The 14,114-nt window shown below is 42.2% G+C and overlaps 1 protein-coding gene across 1 annotated transcript; it reads right to left on the bottom strand.

Moving 5' to 3' along the window:
• Positions 1–209: 209 nt before the first annotated feature.
• Positions 210–12,515, bottom strand: recql4 (RecQ helicase-like 4; the record flags this gene model as incomplete). Its single annotated transcript, XM_079232011.1, has 28 exons — positions 210–411; positions 1,034–1,142; positions 1,246–1,399; positions 1,670–1,847; positions 2,196–2,356; positions 2,483–2,612; positions 2,860–3,121; positions 3,272–3,388; positions 3,520–3,675; positions 3,993–4,076; positions 4,467–4,660; positions 4,809–5,007; positions 5,208–5,390; positions 6,419–6,607; positions 6,947–7,030; positions 7,135–7,271; positions 7,359–7,451; positions 7,559–7,723; positions 8,254–8,364; positions 8,695–8,869; positions 9,214–9,313; positions 9,388–9,470; positions 9,552–10,674; positions 11,454–11,605; positions 11,741–11,887; positions 11,968–12,083; positions 12,178–12,211; positions 12,432–12,515. 28 exons carry the CDS (start codon positions 12,513–12,515, stop codon positions 290–292), a joined length of 4,842 nt encoding a protein of 1,613 aa, XP_079088137.1. The 3' UTR covers positions 210–289.
• Positions 12,516–14,114: the final 1,599 nt, after the last annotated feature.

Below are 14,114 nucleotides of genomic sequence, written 5' to 3'. Positions count from 1 at the left end.
ATTCCTGAAGTATTTAAATAAATGTCCATGCAAGACCAATCTAGGAAAATAGAACAAGTTTATTTAATTAGTCTTCAAAAAAACAAAAAGTATATATTTTTTATATTTAACTTGACACTTGTATGTACACTTAACATGGTAGAAAACAGCACAGATTAAATAATTCAACATGATTGAATAAAAGTGATATGAGAACTGTTTCAGGCCAAATCCATCGAAGCCAGAGCGAAGAGTACGAGTGAGGGAGTAAGTGAACGGTGTGCAGACACGTGGATGTGCATCTGGTCGCTCACTTGAAGCGTATGATCTCCTGAGTGGCCAGTTTGATGAGCTGATTGAAGTCAAACCGGATGTACTTCCTCCAGTAGCGTCTGTCCCTGCCGTAGATTTGAGCCGGATAACAAGGACTGGCTGAAACAGAGATCGCATGACAGCTTAAATGAAGCACATACAGTGTGTCGATCCACAGCCGGTTTATTGACATTCTAATATATTCATTTAAATATATAAATATACATTTAATTTGCAATGAAGAGTAAGAGAAGAGCAGACTTGTAAAATAACGACAACAAAGCTGGATTAAGCTACGGGTTTGCTGGACAGCTGAGATGAAGGTTTGAGAAGGTGTGAGCACACCTGTGTAAGATAACCGTACTCATCATCCACGTGCATAGAGGAGAGTTAAAATTCTACTCTATTATTCTAAAAAAATCTGCCTCTGTGAAAGAGAACAATAAAGGTGGTGCATTTCAAAAGTAAAAAGGATTTTATTTTTGTTTATGTTCTGCTATCTGAGACCAGCATTTAACACTGTAGGGCTCACAATGCGTTCATTGATCCTCTAACACCCTCTAGAGGTCAAGAGTCATTTTGGTCATTTTCACTGAATAGCTTTGGTTTTGAGGCACAGAATTGTTATAGAACAGAGCCATCTGGTTTCTACGGTCTTTGAACCAATCACAATGATGCACTCTGCAGTATCCTGTGAGGAAGAGTTCAACCTGTGGTCAAACTGAGCTGTGTGTGCTCTCACCTATGCCGTGCAAGATTCTCGCAACAGCTCTTCCAGAAAACTTCTCATCGCTTCGGTTGGAGAGAAAACCTCTGATGTCCGCTCTGATCTGATTCTCCCAGTCTAACAGCTAAAGACACGCAAACACACACAGTAAACTACAACATCCAGAACATTCAAGACAGAAATTCAGCTGTTACTGTAACTCCTGACAACCACTCTGTGCGTTTGACCTTGTATTTGTCGAGCTCCTCGATGTCCACGGGTGCGAGCACGAGGCCTCGGTCGCGCCTCTTGTCGAAGTACTCAGCGAGAAGCTTTTTCAGCTGGAGACTGCGACTCTCGTCCAGATCTTCGAGACAGGACGATGCGCTCTGGAAGGCGACGCTGCAACACAACGCACGCACAAAGTTACACACAGACACAAGGTGACGTAGACAAGCATGCGGACAGACAGAAACAAGCCAAATTACAATTAACATTTCACAAAGTTTCATAATCATTGTTCCTCTTCTTTGAATGCTTGAGACATTTTGTAGGACTTTTTATTGTCTCTGCTGTGGAATGTTTTATCTTTCAATTCATCAATGTATCTTTTGGCTGTCTAAAAAGAAAAGGAAGTAGTATTTAATGATACAATTCACTGAAGGTGTGAACCTTTTGAAGGCCTTGAAGCAGGCGGTCAGCTGGTAGAGCTGCGTCCTCTCTTGGTCCAGCACTCGATTATGAAGGAACTGACAAACTTTGTCCATCTCCTCATCGTTGAGGTCGCCAAAGGAACGGAAGTAGAATGATAAGGAGGACAATTCAACGTGGACACCGCTACGTCCCCCAACTGGAACACAAACATTTAGGGTTCACTGTTGAGTGTCTCTACTCGTTAATTTGCCAGTTTCTATAGTAACAGAAAACACAGGAAAGGAGGTTAGAGGTGGACAGTTTGAGTAAGACCGGTTCAACTACACCAGTACGATCAACTACAGTGGGACACGATTTCATTCAAAATAGGTTTCAAAATCTGTTTTCTAGCTGTGTTTTGTTTGTTTCTGTTGAAAAAGAACAAAAGAAACACAAAGACCCTGAAAAATCCAAACCCACATTTAACATTAAAATAGTAACGGATTAAAAAAAGATTAAAAGAGCTATGCATGTTTTAAGATGTTTAACTAGTGCATACGCATACCACTGTTCCTCTCCAGCTGTCTGACACCTCTCTTCACCAGAGGAAGCTGCCATCCCATAGTGTCCGCAACCTCGACAACATCAAACTCCAGCTCATCAAAGGTCTCCACCCGCTCGCCCGCCATCCGCTTTCTGGCCAACACCACAGCGATCGGAGGGCATCTGTGGAACAATGAACATGTCATTTTAAATATCTGATGTGTATTTGTTATATGAACACGTACAGACTATGTATATTTTTCAGTGCTGAATATCAGAGCATCTGACAGAAACACAAAGTTGTCATACATTTTAGTGATTTTCTGGAGCTGTCTCGGTCCATCGTAGCAGCTGACTTTACACACAGAAAGCGTCGGGTGGAGAAGTTCGACAAAGCGCTGGGGATGCAGCTCCAGATAGCAGAGCAGCGTTTCCACACCTAAAATACACAAACACGCAAAGAAAGAAAGAAAGGGACATTTTCAACAGTTAATTCTTGTTAACTTTTTTTTTTTTCAGTGTTTCTCACATAACTGTTTTACTGGATTTAGTGTCTTTGGAGCGTCAAAGCCACCGCATTTTATATCTGAATGTATCGAATGAATCTGTCCATCAGCAAAACTATTTTTAGTTTTTCAAGCTATTCATTCATGTACATGCTCCTGTGCGCGTTTCATTCCACTTACCTTCCTCTGTGATGTCCAGAGCCTCCACGGTTTCTTGGATGGGAATCGCTCTCTCGTGCGTGAGACACACCCGCTCTCTGGGCCAATCGCTGCTTTCCTCTTCCTGGTCCCTTTGCCAATCACCAGCTCCTTTTGCCTCCACGTCGCTGTGCTTCGTCGAACCGTCAGCTTCACGTTCAGCGGTCTGCTCCTCTTTCTTCTCCTCCTTTTCCTCTCTACAGTCTTGGAGGGGCTGCCCCGCTGCATCGGCATGCGACGGATCCTTGCAATGAAAACAAGGGTACGTCATTCATCGTTTTGTGTTTCTTTTACAAATCACTACCAAAAAAAAATACATTTCAATGGTCTATTATTGGGTGAAAGAGTGAAGAAGAAAGAATAGACAAAAACAAGCATTTTAATTTTAAATTACCTGTGCAGTCGCCGGTACTGGTGCGTCTGTATGTACGGCGTGCTGCTCAGTGTGAGGGTTCAGGCCCTCCTGGTCACACGCGTCCATCATTTCCATCAGCTCTGAATCTTCAACGTCCTTTTACACACAGACAGTTTACTTTAGTTGTTTTCCTACCATGGTGTCATAGCTCCTTATTGAACAGTATTTAAACCACACACACACACACACACACACAGACACACACACACACACACACGTGGAGTTACCATTACAAGTTCCTGTTGTTCCTGTTGTTCCTGCTGTTTCTGGTGAATCTGTTTACATTTGCATGAAGGGAAAACTTTCTGGACCAGTTTCTTTACTGTGTAGTAGTCCACTGTGTCTGCATAGATATGACGGCGAAGCTCATGGAGGTCCCCACCCTACAGACACACACAAAGAATTTATACCCAAAATATACTGTGTACTGGAGGTGATGGCACAGAGAAGACCACCAGAGAGTATTGAATTGAATTATATGTAAATACATTTGTATCATGTTCTACTGTTATAACTGTGACAAGAAAGGATGCGCTGCAAAGAACAAAGATGAAAGCCTTTGTGAAATACAGCTGACATAATAGAACATAAATATGTATGCAAAAAATTCAAAATAATTCACAACAAATAATTAATTTGTATTTACCGTTAAACATAAAGTTGAAACTGCAAAACAAACAACAAATAATTGCGGCCTCACCTCCGGGTCCAGGAAGAGGTGACAGTGAGCTGGATCGCCGTCTCTTCCTGCTCTCCCAATCTCCTGAACGTAGCTCTCAAAGCTCTGTAAAACAGTAAAACAGTTTTAGCTATATCAGGAATAGTGATAGAGACAAAGGCTATTGCTAGTTTTAGCACAGCCTGGGGTTTAAGATCAAATGGAATCTATTCGCCAAAGTACCTTTTGTATCTATTTACATTGTTAATGGGTAGAAAACCATTTTTTTATTTTCACCATTAAAAATGCATGACAATTGGGCCAACTCCATCTGCTGATAAAGAGTATGTGATATGAACAAAAGCTCCAGAACAACTCCTAAATGGACCTTGTGGTAAAAATGTATTTCTTAAATCTGACATCTATGTTTTATGTTTTCTCAAAAATGTCAGCAGACTTATTAGTTTAGTTTAGATTAGTTTGTTTTTGCTTGAAATAAATCAAACCTCTACCTACCTTAGGCATGTTATAGTGGATGATACCGCGGACGTCAGATTTATCGAGGCCCATGCCAAACGCCACAGTGGCCACCACGATTCTGAGCTCCCCGCACATGAAGTTGTTCTGGACGCGACGCCGCTCAGACGCAGACAAGCCGGCGTGGTACGACTCCGCCTGCCATTTCAGCGGTTTACGTATCTTCTTCCTCGCTAAATGTGGAAACACAGGATAGTAAGACAACAGTAGACAGAGACATTGAGTCAAAGTGGGAGAAGTTAAAAATATCCAATGGAGTAAATGCTTTTCGACGGATTCAGGCAACTTTGCAATCAAAAATATGAATCATTCTGCTTTTACCCAGGTCTTTCTTTCTCTGTCCTACGGGGTTGTGTTTCTGACCGCTGCTGTTGGTTTCTGTGTTTTCTTTCACGAGCACGCTGCGCAGGCAGGTCCTGAGCAGCGCCGACATGCGAGTTGTCTCCTCTCTTCTGGTGCAGTAGACGATGATGGAGTCCAGGCAACCAAAACGATCGCCCTTCAACAAGGACACTAAAGCCTACGAAGAGAAGAGAAAGGAGAGACGGAGAGAAACACTGAGAAAGTTGCGATTGCTTCTAGATGGACACACGGGGGCAGACGGCATCTGTTGATATGGACAACTACACATTTACAGAGGTCGGAGACTATTTAGACCCACAATAATTGAATTTGCCTTGTGTTGCACTGGGACACAGAAACACATGCTACTCATCACACCTGATCTTTTTCTCTGTCTATGGACACGGACAGATGCAGGTTGGGAGGCACAGCTGCAGATCGGACTGCAATGCCGTCTTGATCAGTGATGTCCAGATGCCGTGCGATGTCCATAGCAGTGGACTGCGTGGCCGTGGCTGTGAGTCCCAGCAAGCACTGCACTCCCAACCGCTCCCTTAGTACCTACAAACACACGTACATCATATAGTTTTAGTGACATTTGGTTTCAAACCGGATTTCAGAGAGAACTAGTCAGCTAGTGCCACCCAATATTTGCAATGAGATTTATGTACACTGCAATCCTTTACTCTAAACCAGGGGTGTCAAACTCATTTTAGTTAAGGGGCCACATGCTGCCCATTTTTGATCTCAAGTGGGCCAGACCAGTAAAATCATAGCATCATACATAACGACAATATTTCTCTATGTTTAAATCATTGGTGAAGGTTTTTGGATGATAAACCCTATTGTAAGGTTTCACTTTCATGACGTGATCCATTTTTAACGACTTGCAACACAATGCCTCGCGGTGAAAAATACAGTGACATTTTCAAAAACGTTATCCTCCATTTGCAGCTTGTACGTTCTCACTGAGAGCACGGGTCCAGTCCACTCCGACCCGGTCCAACGAGAGCGCTGAACTGTAATTAGCTGTAGTGGTGTCCGTCATAGGTATCAACTCAAGGAACTCCTCGGTGATCGCCAAAATCTCATCAACACCATGAATGAATATGGCCAGTTGAGCAATATCTTTAGTAATGTCAGTGCTCTCATCGATTGCAACTGAAAATTCTACAAATGACTTTACTTTATGCTTCTTTCGGCTATCCAGATCTGCTGAAAGATCGGAAATCCTATCCGTCGCAGTATTCCTCGTTAGGCTAATGTTGGCAAAAGACTGTCACTTAAAAAAGAATGTTAACAGTTATCTGGCGGGCCGAGCTGGACCTCCAGACGGGCTGGATCTGCAGGCCGTATGTTTGACACCCCTGCTCTAAACTCTTTAAGTTTAATATGCGCTTAACTTGGGTTGTTCACATCTCTTCTTAAAGTACCTGTACCTTAACCATTGATGTTTGTTGCATCACATATCACTTGTCAATCATAATGTTAAATATTTTTCTAAATAAAAATCTGTGCAATCTCTTCTAATGGAGCTGATTTTGTTTTCAAATGAGACTAAAACAGTCTAAGTGCTACCATTAACCCACCTTACAGAGTCTCAGGTAGCAGGGTCTGAAGTTGTGAGACCACTCTGAGACACAATGAGCTTCGTCTATACAGGCGAAGGCCACAGGGGGGAGCTCCTGAGCCGAGGGAAGACACCCTGAACCTGAACGGCCTCCACCAACCAGAGCCTCTGGAGAGAGGAGCAACACACACACCTGGCCTGACTTCACCTGGAGAAACAAAGAAAGGACACGTGTTAGACCGATATTACTACTAACATATAATAATAACGCATGCTAGTTCAACATTTAACCCTTGCATTATTTTACTATTGAAGGTAGTACTACCTGTGTAGTTTACAGAAAAAAGAGAACTATTTTTGGAAACCCTTTTAACATTAAAGCTATAAGCAAATGAATGGGAGAAGTGTTTTGAAACTTGGTAGGCATGGCTTTTGTCTCGAGATTTTACTTTGTGTATAATTTTTCACTCTTTGAGACACGCAGGAAGATGTTGGAGTTTTTGTCGAGTACATTGGAGTTTACAAATGCACCGTCTCTGTCTGTTACCTTCTCTATCGCAGCTTCTCTCTGTTTCATCGTCATGTTGGAGTGGATACAGGCCGCCTTCAGATTATCTGGCAAGCCAGTCAGCTACACACAGACACACACACAGACACACATTCATAACTAAATTAGTGAGAACCCCTTCAGTTTTGATTAACTTTATGTGAAGTCTTTTTGTAGAAGGTGACTACCTGGTCATCCATTAGGGAGACTAGAGGTGAAATGACCAAAGTGATGCTTTTCGATCTCTTAGCGTACAGGTAGGCTGGGAGCTGATAGCACAATGATTTCCCCATCCCTGTTGACAACACTACGAGGGTAGACAGACCTGGAGGAACAAGTGAGAGAGACAAACATGAACACAGAGAGCATAGATGTACGGATGTGTGTTTTTATACGAGAGTACTGTGCGTACCCGACAGGATCCTCATGATGGCTTCCTCTTGTCCTGGTCTAAATGACTGATAGCCGATGTCTCTCAGAGCTGCGTGAACCTCAGCAGGTGCTTCTAAACACACACAAACACATTTGCACAAAGAAAACATTAACGTTTGAACAAATGTACAGTTTGTCTAATTTTCCTCCGGTTCTCTATTATAAGCAACAAGTGTTTACCCTGGACTTTCCCATCGTCTCCGAGAGGATAAAGTGGCTCCATTGGTGGAGGAGGAGCGGGACGCTCGTAGTCAGGACGGATCACGTTCAGCAGCACCTCGTCTTTATGGTTACTGTCCCCCGCCTTCTCTTGGTCCTTCTCCTCTGTGGTACTGGGAGACGCCCCTGGAACACACAAACACATCTGGATTTAAACGCCTGGGCAGAAACCCTGTCTAACCCTTATCTTTATTACTGCAACTAATTGATTTTTTGTTCTCTCGAAAATTGTGAGCTGATTTACAAAGTTGTACTGATTACTGTAGCTAAAGTGAAAGACATATTAAATTGCATCTAAAGGGGAAAAAATCTTGTATTTATATGGCACTAAAGTGAAAATGTTATTTCATTGATGAATGCATGTCTGACTTATGCTTGTAAAAGTCAATCCTCCATGAGCGAAGGTAGACTAATTGTGTCGACATATTGTTTCAATCCTTTCTGTCTTTTTGAGACAGAAAAAAAGTTTTTCCCCATGAAACATGTTGATGTAAACCTACAAACGTGATTGGGTGAATAGTGTGGTTGATTTGTGTTGCATAAAATATTGTTGAATATATTGTTGTTATAAAATAATAATAACATACAATATGATTTATCTAACAAACAAGACGAACCTGAATTATTATATTTTCTATTATTTTGAACAGGCGTACCCAGTGGCTGAGGCTGCAGTGTGCCTGTTGCCCTGGCAACCTCTTCCAGGGTGGGCAGTTCAAAGGGCTCCTCCTCAGCAGGCTGGTCCTCTGGAAGAGGAGGTGGAGGGGCTGCAAAACAGATCCGTCCATCAACACCAACAATTCATAGCAGATATTTACAGTCTCTTGTAAAAGCGCTGAATCTCTCAGCAGCAGCATGACGTGTTCAGCTCATACTACAGCTGGTGCATTAATGGGCTGATGTCATCAGTATGGTTTAGTTGATAATTGTCAGACACCACAAAAAAGTATATTAACTGAGGCGATGAAGGAAGCCTCCGTAATGATCAAATATATTTCAGGGAACTTGATGTCTCACTGAAACTGATTTGAGTCTGGCTAGTTTTGTATTTGTCAAACACACATGATTGAACAATTCTTTGTTTTTATTTGCATCACCTGGTCCCTTGCAGTCGAGGGCCCAGTGTCCGGTCCCTCCACACTTGTAGCAGGTGTCACCCTGTCGATTGAAGCCCCCTCTGAAGCCCCCTCTGAACCCTCCCCTTCCTCTGCCAAAAAATCCTCCACCTCCACCAAAAGGTTCGCCTTTCAGCTGGAACTTCTGCATGTACAACTGAAAAACACGCACAGACAATTTATGACAACACACTTCTGTCTCTCTGGATACACCATAAGTCTGATAAGTCAAGGGAAACTGGTGGTTTAGATTTCCTCGACAAAAGCGCACAAATTCATTCATTCTTCAGAAGGATATTGTAGACAGATCTTTCATATTTAGTCTTATTTTGAATTAGCATGAAACAAAGCTGATTTGTGTGTTTTATGATTTAGTTTCACAATTGAGCGCATCACTCACTGAGTGAGCAGTCAGGGAGTTCAGTTTTACCTTTAATGTTTTGATTTGATGACTTTTTCTAAACATTAGGGACACATCAGTGCCACAAACACAAACCGTACCTGTTTCCGTAGACCTGCACCTCTGACGGCGTATCCTTTCACATGAGATTTATTCCTCAGATTGATCTTCACAAAGTTCCCCTCTAAGCCTTTCTTGCCACTGGAAAAATAAAGAATTGTTTGTACACAGAATACAAACAGAGAAGCGTTGCAGCAGGACGCGTTTGGTCTCACCTGGCTCTGACCGGCTGGTTGCGATGCATTCTCCTGGCTGCATGATCCTCCTCTATTTCTCCCAACAAGTTCTCCTGAGGAACCTTGAGAGGAATAATACTGCATTCAACTCATTTGCACAGCATGCACAGTCTATGGAGATGAATACAAACTGACTAACTAACCTTTTTTGGTTCCATGGGTTCTTTCTCTTCTCCTGCCTCTTCATCTTCGTCTCCCTTTTTCTTGGCTCTCCTTTTTTTCTTTCCTACTTTAACTGGGCTGGGGTTTACATCCGAACCCTCCTCTTTCTTTTTGCCATTCTTACGCCTCTTCTTCACTCCTCCTTCCTCTGACTTCTCTCCCTCCGTGTTCTCTCCCTCTCTCTGCCTTTTCCTCCCTCTCTTCTTTGTATCTTTGGACCTATGACTAGTTTTATTGTCATCTTCTACCGTTAAAGGTGGCGTCAATTCTCTTTCCAGCTCCTCACCGCCATTACTTTTCGCCTTGTCTTCCCCATCTCCTCTGTTTTTCCCAGTGTGTTGTCGAGAAGATTTCGATGCACCATCACTGACTGCTTTGTCACTTGTGATGCTCTTAAACCCTTCGTCTCTTCCCAAGTCCGTTGCCTCTCGTCTTTCTCCCGCTGCATCCGTTTCTTCTTTTCCCGCTCTTTCATCTATTTGTATTTTCCCTTCAGTTTCTTTTCCCTTTTCTCCCTCACCTCCTCCCTCTAGCGCTATCTCCTGGTTCCCTGCTCCAGGCTTCACCTCAGCCCCCATCTCGCCAAACACCTGACACCTCTCTAGCCACTTCCTGTCAACAAAACTCAGTCTGCTAGCAGGAGAGAAATGTCCTCCAACGCTCCTGCATCCACTTCCTCCTCTGAAACCTCCACGAACCTGAGGGCTTCCTCTCAAGCTAATCAAACTTCCAACACCTGGCTCACCAGAATCCTTATGTGGCGTTCCTAAACTTTCAACATTTTCTTTTTTGTCTCCTGAAGTTCTCGTAGTTTCATCGGATCCTCTTGAACTTCCTCCACTACGTGGAGAAGATAACGACGACGACAAGGCAGAAGGTCTAGCTGGAGAGGGAGCTGGGCGAGAGACATTTTGAATTTGTGAACTGATAACTTTACTAGTAGTACTCTTAATACTAATATTACTAGTACTTCGACAACTACTGGCAGCACTTGCAGGTTCTTCACAAGAATCTCTGACAGGCTCAAATTGTTGCAATGGTTCTTCAGGCTCCACTTTCTGGGGTGTCTTTGAAACCAGGGACCCCAGGACAGTGTTAAATCTTCTGTAAAGAAGGACACAATAAACATTTGAGGTCCATTGCTGGTCTTTCTATTCAAACAAAAGTTTTAATTGGCAGGTTTGGAAACTTGAAATGGCAGCAGCACAACTATGAGTAGTGTTAAAAAAAGAGCATGAAATGTAATTCAATGTGGGGTACATAGCTGGGCTGCTCAAGGAATTAAGAGCATTAGAAGACATTATTAATACAATATTAGGTATCTCATTTTCAAAATTGTGAAACAGTTGCAATTGTTTCATCAAAGTGGTGGCTGTTTAAGATATTACAACAGCATTATAAAGCAAATCACAACAAAGAGAGTATTTTAGGTTTAGCACATGATTGAAAAAAATCTCTTTCAGTGTACTGTATTGAAAATAATATTACAACTCAAGCTGAAACAACTATTCAATTAATTGATTGACTGAAGAAGATAAAAATCAACTATCTTAATAATTGATTAAACCTTTCAGTCATTCATGAAGCAAAAATAGCCACAAATTCTCTGATGTCACTTCTCCAATATGAAGATTGTTTTGCTTTTCTCTCTTTTGTATCATTCTAAGCTGAATACATTTGGGTTTTTAGACTGTTGGTCCAACAAAACAATATATATTGTAGATCTCACCTTGGACTTTGGTATATATGAAATATATTTCATATACTAAACAATATCGATATTTTAATCAAATGTGCTACATATCCATCAGCAAAAAATGCACAGATATCATCATCTTTTTTTTTTACAGCTAACATCCCCATACCTTCTTGCATTTCATTACCTCGGTGTGAAAGGGCTGGATTTGGGGTCAGCGGAAGTGATCTTGACAGCGACAGCGACAGGGCTGTTTGACTGTCCAGCTTGTCCATCTTTCAAGGAGTTTAGAGGCACCCGGCCAGGAAGACCAGATTTCTTCAGTGAGACAGGTCTCTCCTGCAATATAAAAATGAAACAAAGACTTTTTTTGTTACTGTGACAGGTCTCTTGCTTTATCCTAGCATAATGGAAAACAACAGTTATCTCTCTCTGTCTTTTACCACAATGTGGTATGGTCAAAGTTTGCCTTACCTTACCGAGTGTCGCCAGGTTGCTTTTAAGCTTCATGCCATAGTACTGGGCAGAAGCCTTAAGATTGTCTCTGTCCTCAGCTGTCAGCCTCGGAGAAGGTGTAGGCAGTGAACTGCGGTTCAGATGGGCACCCCAACAGTCCGCCTCCTACGAAGATCAACAACAAGCAGATAGTTACCGACATACAAAACTAATTGTCTTACTTGTCTATGTTTGTCACAACATACCTTCTGGACTGCGTCAACCCCAGGTGTAGAAATGGCCCGTTCAGCACGCCCGCTGGCTGCATCACTGCTGCTGTTTTCTTTGGCTTGTTTCAAACCCCGGTATTCTTTATAGAGGTCTGGAATTGAGACACACCATGAATTATGTCTCTAAACAGATTGTTAATGCTATAAACTTCTGTTTATTGGTGTTGCAAGTTATTGGATCCTCACTTCTGGTCTCCTCTGGAGCTTGGTCAATGTCCTCCTGGAAACGGAAGAGCATTGTAATAGTGGAATATTATGAAAAAAGAGAAAACAAACCAACAACAACACTGTCTGTTGCAGTAAGTGACATGTCCTGTGGACCAACAGACTAACGAAACATCAACAACATGCATACAAATATGTCACCATATAATTACATTATATATCTATAGGGTTGACATCATTTTGCTGCCTGCAGACTCGTTTAGAGGTTAAATTACCTTGTTCGGTTTCCTTTGGTGGTCTTTTACAAACCCCTGCTCCCAGCTTTTCAGCTCAAGTTTCACCTCGTTGTATCGATCCATTATAACGTCTTGCGTGTCCAATTTAAATAACTTTAATTGATTAACTTAGATAATTAGACTGTCTGTCAGGCGGAAGCTACCGTTACAGCAACACGATAGCTAGCGAGCGTTATAAACGCGACATTATTTCTAGTTTTTCAGAATTCAGACATTTTGTTTTTAGTAACCGTGAGTTACTTTATCTTCTTCTTTACTTATCTATATAGTTAAAGCCACTCAAACAGGCGGAACCGTTCATATGTAGAGTGAGTGCGTTTCTAGCATATTAGACAACTGCATTAAAAGGCTTGCTTCTGCTGCGTTGTTTACGATTTTTCCCGCGCCGGAACATGACAGTATGTGTTGCCAGGTTCCTTCATGTATCCCCCATTCAAAACATAGGTTTCTGTTTTTACACGGGACTTAATCAAGGTGAAACACTTTTTATAGCATTAAGAACACAAAGACACATTTAAATAATAGTCTGTGTAACAGTAGTGAATCTCTTGAATCTCTAATACACCAGTTTATGTTTGGGTTTGGATCGAGCCTGTCAGGCACAGATCAGGCATCCCGTCCGACAGGATCCACTTCACTCCGTCTGCTTCTTAAAGGGAGAGGGACGAGAGAAACGTTTCCTCTCTCCTCATCAAGTGTTACCAAGACACAAATGACATGCATGACTCCTTTGTGAACTTACCTTTGCCACAAGATGAAGAGAAAATCAGTACCACGAAGAAAAAATGACAATGTTCTATGATTTTACTGAAAAAGTAAAAAGCTGGCTTTCTGAAATAGGTCAAATGAAGACGTTGAAATAAACCCTGAAGAACGTGCTTCTAATGTGTCAAGTGTAAAGTTAAACAAGAAAGGTGTTTTGTGCTTCTGCAGGCCTCAGGAAGAACAATCTGGACATTCAGGAGCAGGAAGTGGAAAGAAAAGTTCAGAAACTTTAAAGCCACACTCAAAAGACAAAGCCTTGCAAAGACAGAGCAGTCAATAGTTGAACACGTACAAAGACACAAGCTCACAGCTGAAATTACATCCCCAAAGAAAGTCAACTGTACAAAGTGGACCCAGTCATGGATGACAAAATCCTGCGAGTTGGTGGTCAGTTGAGTAGAGCAGCATTGCCAGCGGAATCCAAATATCCAGTCATTTTATCCAAAGACCTGCATGTATCAAAGCTCATTTTGAGCCATATCCATCCCCAGCTGGGACATGCAGGGAGAAATCACATGCTGTCCAGATTACGGCAAACGTACTGGATCATTAACGCAAATTGCTGCCAGGAAAGTCATATCTGATTGTGTTGTTTGTAGACACAACAGAGGAAAGATTGGGGAACAGAAGATGGCAGACTTGCCTTAGCAGAGTGTTGCCCCCCAGATGACCTTGAAGCTCTCACATTAAACCACATTCTTATGTCAAAGGGCAAATCAACTTTTCTGGAAGAGATAGATTTTTTCTATCAATGATGCAAGAGAGACAAAGATGGACAAGGCCAAGAAGAAGCCTCACTACTGGAGCCATGGTCCTTGTTGCGGACGCCACAGCTCCAAGAGGATGCTTTCTCTACCTCTATTTTCACTCCATTCTTTTTCTTGTTGTAGGTTTATC

Source organism: Taurulus bubalis (genome assembly GCF_910589615.1).
Source record: "Taurulus bubalis genome assembly, chromosome: 16".
NCBI classification, from domain to species: Eukaryota; Metazoa; Chordata; class Actinopteri; order Perciformes; family Cottidae; genus Taurulus; species Taurulus bubalis.
The sequence above is the reverse complement of the archived record's forward strand: the minus strand, read 5'-3'. Positions and strand labels throughout refer to the sequence as shown.